Source organism: Ailuropoda melanoleuca, chromosome 16, assembly GCF_002007445.2.
Source record: "Ailuropoda melanoleuca isolate Jingjing chromosome 16, ASM200744v2, whole genome shotgun sequence".
In the NCBI taxonomy this organism is placed as follows: domain Eukaryota; kingdom Metazoa; phylum Chordata; class Mammalia; order Carnivora; family Ursidae; genus Ailuropoda; species Ailuropoda melanoleuca.
In genome coordinates this window covers 76,311,441-76,317,476 of record NC_048233.1, presented here as the reverse complement: position 1 = coordinate 76,317,476, position 6,036 = coordinate 76,311,441, and the positions used below count along the sequence as shown (strand labels likewise).

Genomic DNA, 6,036 nt, shown 5'->3' with positions numbered 1-6,036 from the left:
AGTCATGTTGAGTCAGATACAACATCCAGGGCTGCCGAGTGAATGTGGCTCAAAGAGCTGTTGGAAAGACAGTACATTGGCATTCAGAGGGGGAATCACTCCATCTGCAGCTCTGTCTCTGTGTATGTGCATTAATTTGACAAAAAGGGATCCCAGCTCAAAGAACACTGCTGGTATAGAAATATTAAGGAAGGCATTTTCCTATCTGGTATACAGGTGGCTTCTTAAAGAATATTATGTTCCTACACATATAAATATTCATGCCAATGGGCATATATAACCTCAAAATAATTGTTATTGATTAATGAAATTTATCCCAAAAAATAGTGAAAGAAATCCATCTGCAACATTTTACAGCCAGAGATTAGAAGTCAATGAAAAGTCAACAATCATAATAACACGTTGCTTTTATTCTATTTCTGTCACTATTCAAATTATATGAATAAGAAAACTTAACCTCATTCTATCTCTTTTTATAACTATTTCAAAAGTGGTTGAGGTGAGTGGAAAGTATGGTTCCATTAATCGTAGAGGCCAGGACTAAAGAGGTGATGGAAGATTTCAGTGTTGAATTAAAAACGCTACCCAAAAATTCTGTGATCTCTCCAAATGAAACATGTGATCCCTTCTGATGGAACATAACCCAAGCTGACTCTGTGGAAAGGATGAGCAATGTCACAGAATTCATTCTGCTGGGCCTGACCCAGAATCCTGAACTGAGGAAATTCTTATCTGCTATGTTCTTAATCACCTACTTGATCACACTGGCAGGTAACCTGCTCATCTCAGTCACCATCTTCATCAGCCCAGCCCTGGGTTCTCCCATGTACTTTTTTCTATCCCACTTGTCTATTATAGATGGTTTCTACTCTTCTTCCATAACACCCAAAATGATCTTTGACTTGATCTCTGACAAAAACACCATATCCTTCAATGGCTGCATGACTCAGCTCTTTACTGAACATTTCTTTGGTGGAGTTGAGATCATCTTATTAATTGTCATGGCCTATGACCGCTATGTAACCATCTGTAAGCCTTTGCATTACATGACTATCATGAGCCCAACTGTCTGTGCTTTCTTGCTGGGAATGGCTGGGATTATAGGCTTTCTTCATGGAGGGATCCAGGTTTTGTTCTTGGTGCAGTTACCATTCTGTGGCCCCAATGTCATTGACCATTTTATGTGTGATTTAATCTCTCTCCTGGAACTAGCCTGTACAGACACTAACACCTTGGGGCCCCTGATAGCTGCCAACAGTGGGTCACTATGTTTGCTCATTTTTTCTATGCTGCTTGCTTCTTACATTGTCATCCTGTGCTCTCTGAGGACACGTAGCTCTGAAGGGCATCACAAAGCCCTGTCTACCTGTGCTTCTCATGTCACTGTTGTCATCTTATTCTTTGTACCTTGTTTATTCCTGTACCTGAGACCCATGACCTCTTTTCCTGCTGACAAAGCTGTGACTGTGTTTTGTACCATAGTAACTCCCATGTTGAACCCCTTAATCTACACCTTCAAAAATGCAGAAGTGAAAAATGTCATGAAGAAACTCTGGAGGCAAATAATGAAAACTGATGATAAATGAATCTTGTGATTAGATATTTACATAAAAATATTTAGTGATAATGTAGAGAGATTTATTCCCCTTCTTAGTTGATTAAACTTGGGACAGTCAATTATCCTGCCTAGATCACTTTTCTTCAGGGGCATATATACTGTGGGCAGGGTCAACACACCCATTAAGGCATGGTGTCTAGACCCACAATAATTTTAGAAGCATATGAAATGGTTAATTTCCTTTAATAAGAAGAAAAAAATGAATACAATCCAAATCCAACTTGGAGTACAGTTATTCTTCTACCAATGCATTCATAATATATAATCTTTAGTATTTTTTATGGCATAGAAGGACTTATGAGGACAAGTAGCAAGGAGCCACAAAAGTCATAATGTTGCCCTGATTGTGGATATGAAACAGATAAGCAGCAATATTCTTGAAAACTCTTTACAGTGGGCACTACAGGTAGAATTGAAGATTTATTTTAAAAGAGAAAAAGTATATATACAAAAATGTATAGATGGGGCGCCTGGGTGGCTCAGGCATTAAGCGTCTGCCTTTGGCTCAGGGCATGATCCCGGGGTCCTGGGATCAAGCCCCACATCGGGCTCCCTGCTCCACTGGGAGCCTGCTTCTTCCTCTTCCACTCCCCCTACTTGTGTTCCCTTTCTCACTGGCTGCCTCACTCTCTGTCAAATAAATAAATAAAATCTTTTAAAAAATGTTATCAAGAAGTATTTTCATCCAAATATACTTTTTCTTATCTCCCTAAATTTGATAGGTTGATAAATATTCCTGCACCACAGCAATAAAAAACTCTTTACTAGTCACAATCCCAAGAATAGAACACTTCCACACAAAGGTACATTTTAAAAATTATATTACAACCATTCCCTGTAATACACAATTGTCTACGGAAGAATTAGAGGCAAAGTTGGCTGATGTGAAAGAAATGTACGTGATCAAGTCTGTAGATCTAAGGCAGAAAATATCTGTATGTTAAAGTTGTGTTTTAGATGTGGACAAAGGAAGAGTCTGAACAGCTGGGGCAGGAAATTACCTGTGATGTAAGAACAAGTCTGTGTCACAAAACTGAACAACAATGACCACGGATCTGGATTACAGAAGAGAATTCCTAACATTTAAATAATGAAATTCAGGAGAAAGTCAGAGTCAAATGATTTGAAGTCAGGGTTAAGAGCTCTGGATCATATAGGTTTGATTTCTCATCTTGTCTCCTGAACTAATTAACCTTCTCAAAGTAAGCATTTTGCTTCATCTCTCTACTGATTTTCTTTTAATCTGTAAAATGGAAATATAATTGCATACTCTCTTAAATTGTGGGAATTAAATTATTTAGATTGAAAAAAATGAATCTGCTAAAAATTAAGGAAATTGCTCAGACATGGTTACACCCTTCAGCATTGTCATCAGCACAGAAAATATGCCAGGGACAACAGTTACTGACAAGAGGAGCCCAAGAATACCACTACTAACCATCATTCACTAACAATGATTAGAGGAGGACCAAACATCAGTGCCAGCCTCACTTCACTTTAAAATAAGTGATAAATGGCATCTGCATATAGGTGGGGACCTCAGAGTGGTGAGTTACTATCTTGGCAATGAAACTAATAGGACCTGTGAGCAGATCTCTGGACACTAAAAGCTAGCCCCCCACCAACTCTCTAGTCTGGGATACAAATGCCCTTAATCATCTCTGCAGTAATAAATAGAGGAGATTTTGGAGTAACAGTGAGATAGCTGAGCAGAACTTATTTCAAAAGCTCTCACTAATGATGGATCCCCTTCTGCTGCTCTTGAAGGAGGAATAGGGAGAGCCCAGTCCCAGAGACCAACAGACCTCTCTGTACAGGGTTTGGGATTTCTGAGGAAGAGCTCAGAAACTTGTCTTCAGAAGGTGATTTCACAACGAGGCATTCAAATATCCTGTGATGCTGACTTTTCTCATGTTCTCAGGACTTTATATCAGGTTAGATCTCACTCTACATGAAGGCCTTTTAAAAATAAATGTTTACCAAAACAAACAGACTCTTAAGTAACAGAACAAAGTGGTGGTTGCCAATGGTGGTTGCCAGAGGTTGTTGTGTGGGGAAGGGTGAAATACGTAAAGTAGATTAAAACATTAAACTTTGTTATAAAATAAATAAATCGAGGGATTAAAAAGTATAGCATATAATGAATCATCGAACTTTACATCAGAAACCAGGGATGTACTGTATGGTGACTAACATAATATAATAAAAAAAACATTAAAAAAAGTATAGCATAAGGAATATAGTCAATAATATTGTAATACTATTTTATGGTGACGGACAGGTGACCACACTTATCTTGGTGAGCACTGAATAATGTATAAAACTATCGAATCACTATGTTGTACACCTGAAACTAACAAAACATTGTATGTCACTAACACTTCAATAATAAATTCTAAAAAAAAGATGTTTTCCTATAATTTCCTGAGTGACCATCTTCTAAATCTATACAAGCAACAGTGTGTCTAAAATATCAAACTTTCCTTTAAAGATCCAGCTGTAGTTCCCAAGAAATATGGGATGAAAAATGATAATGTAAAAATAAGTATGACAACGTTCATGATACTGATGATGACGGCCAATGTTTGTCGAGCACCTTCTGTGAACAATGTCCTAACCTGCGCACTTATTTATATGTGTTGGAGGCAGTACATTTCTGTCCATATTTCTTTCATTAATGTAAGTCTCAACCTGGGGAACTTACCTCTGTTTAAACATTTCCCTATTTGAACACAATCCCAATGGGATTGTGTGACAATCAACAAAACAATGCTAGTGTAAATAATTGTGACAGGGTTGTGGGTGTTGTTTTTTTTTTTTTTTGACTATTTACAAGGTGGAAAGTACTTTGTAGTCACATTTTTTTGTTATTCAACTCTTACTACAGCCCAATAACTCCAAGGATACTGATTTCCCCATTTCATGAATTAGGAAACAATCGGTGGGAGAGAGGTTAATTATATAGCTCAAGATCAATGTGCTAAAATTTACCTGCACCAGAATTCATATCTAAGCCTGTCTGACCCAAAGCCTTTCCGCATTACCAAACCCACTTTGAAGCTCCTTACTATAACCACACAACAAACTAAAGTTTTTACATTTCTCTCTAATCTTTGGAATTTTCTTCTTCAAACCCTTTCACCTTCATTCTTTGAACCAATCTGTAGCTAGACTTGACTTCATAGAATGGTCAGGCTGAAAATGTACAAGTCTGCAAAGAACCAGCTACTGACTAGTCAGTAATTTGTAACTCCATGAATGTTTTGATTCCCACATAACAGGAAATTTCTTTGAAATTATTTTCTCCTCCATTGACAATATTTTGTACATAAAGGAATGGACTAAGGCTTATATAGCAGTACTTTCCCCTTATAAATAACAAATATTTTTGATATGATTATGTGTTCATCCTGCAGTCGTCCATTAAAAGAGAAAGAAAAAAATTTTGCTGGGGGAAGAAAGTTCACGACAGGTGAAAAACTGTATTTTCAAGTAACTTGCAAGTAGCAAGTTATAATAAGCTGTGGAATAAAATTCTCCAATGCAATTCTTCTGTTTTTACTCCACAAGCATGTTTTCAACAGTATTTAAAATTGGGGAGATTATACTATTTCCAGACTTTCTTTTTCCGTTGCCCATTGGCAGGGAAAGGCACCAATATTTATCAGATGCTGTCAACCTGTCAGAGGCTGTGCTCTAAGCACAGGTCTGTCATACGTTCTGCTTCTCAGAACCAGGACTGATGTAGAAAATATGAAGAACTCTTAAAAATCAATAAGATAAAAACAACCACATAAGATTGTAACAACACTTCAGCAAAGATACCAAATGGCCAGTAAACATCTAATGGGGTAGGGTTCCCCTGTTTCATCATCTGAGAAACAGGATATAGAACCACAACAAAATACCACAGCCATGCTTCCCCTACATGCCCAAAATTAAAAGGATGGATGATATCATGTGTTTATGGTCAATTCTGAGAAACGGTATCTCTCATATGCTGCTGGTGCAAATGTATAATGATTTTCAAGTATACACTGGATATAAATAAATGTACCTATAACCCAGAAAACCTATTCCTAGGTATAAACCCAAGAGAAAGATATGCAACTGTGCACTGGAAGACAAATCAGCAAGACTCTTAACAGAGCTATATGTAATACCATAAAACTGGCAATTTAAATGTCCATAATTAATAGAATGTGTAAAATATGTTGGTATATTTATACAACAGACTAACAGAATGAAAATAACTGAATGACAGATGTCACAACAAGAATGGCTCTCACAAACACAATGNTGAATGGCTCTCACAAACACAATGGTGAGCCAAAGAATCCAGACACAATGACTGCATTATTTAAAATGTAAAAGAGGACAACCTAGGGATGTGGTGGTAAATGTATAAAAGTATGAAG

General features: G+C 37.2%; 1 protein-coding gene across 1 annotated transcript; it reads left to right on the top strand.

Annotated features, from left to right (window-relative positions):
• Positions 1–662: 662 nt before the first annotated feature.
• Positions 663–1,586, top strand: LOC100475606 (olfactory receptor 4C45). The gene has a single exon (XM_011217181.3). The coding sequence runs from the start codon at positions 666–668 to the stop codon at positions 1,584–1,586; it is 921 nt and encodes a 306-aa protein (XP_011215483.2). The 5' UTR covers positions 663–665.
• Positions 1,587–6,036: the final 4,450 nt, after the last annotated feature.

Bases quoted from the DNA above. Each gene is read 5' to 3' on its own strand.
- LOC100475606 (XM_011217181.3), top strand. From the start codon at position 666: ATGAGCAATGTCACAGAATTCATTCTGCTGGGCCTGACCCAGAATCCT.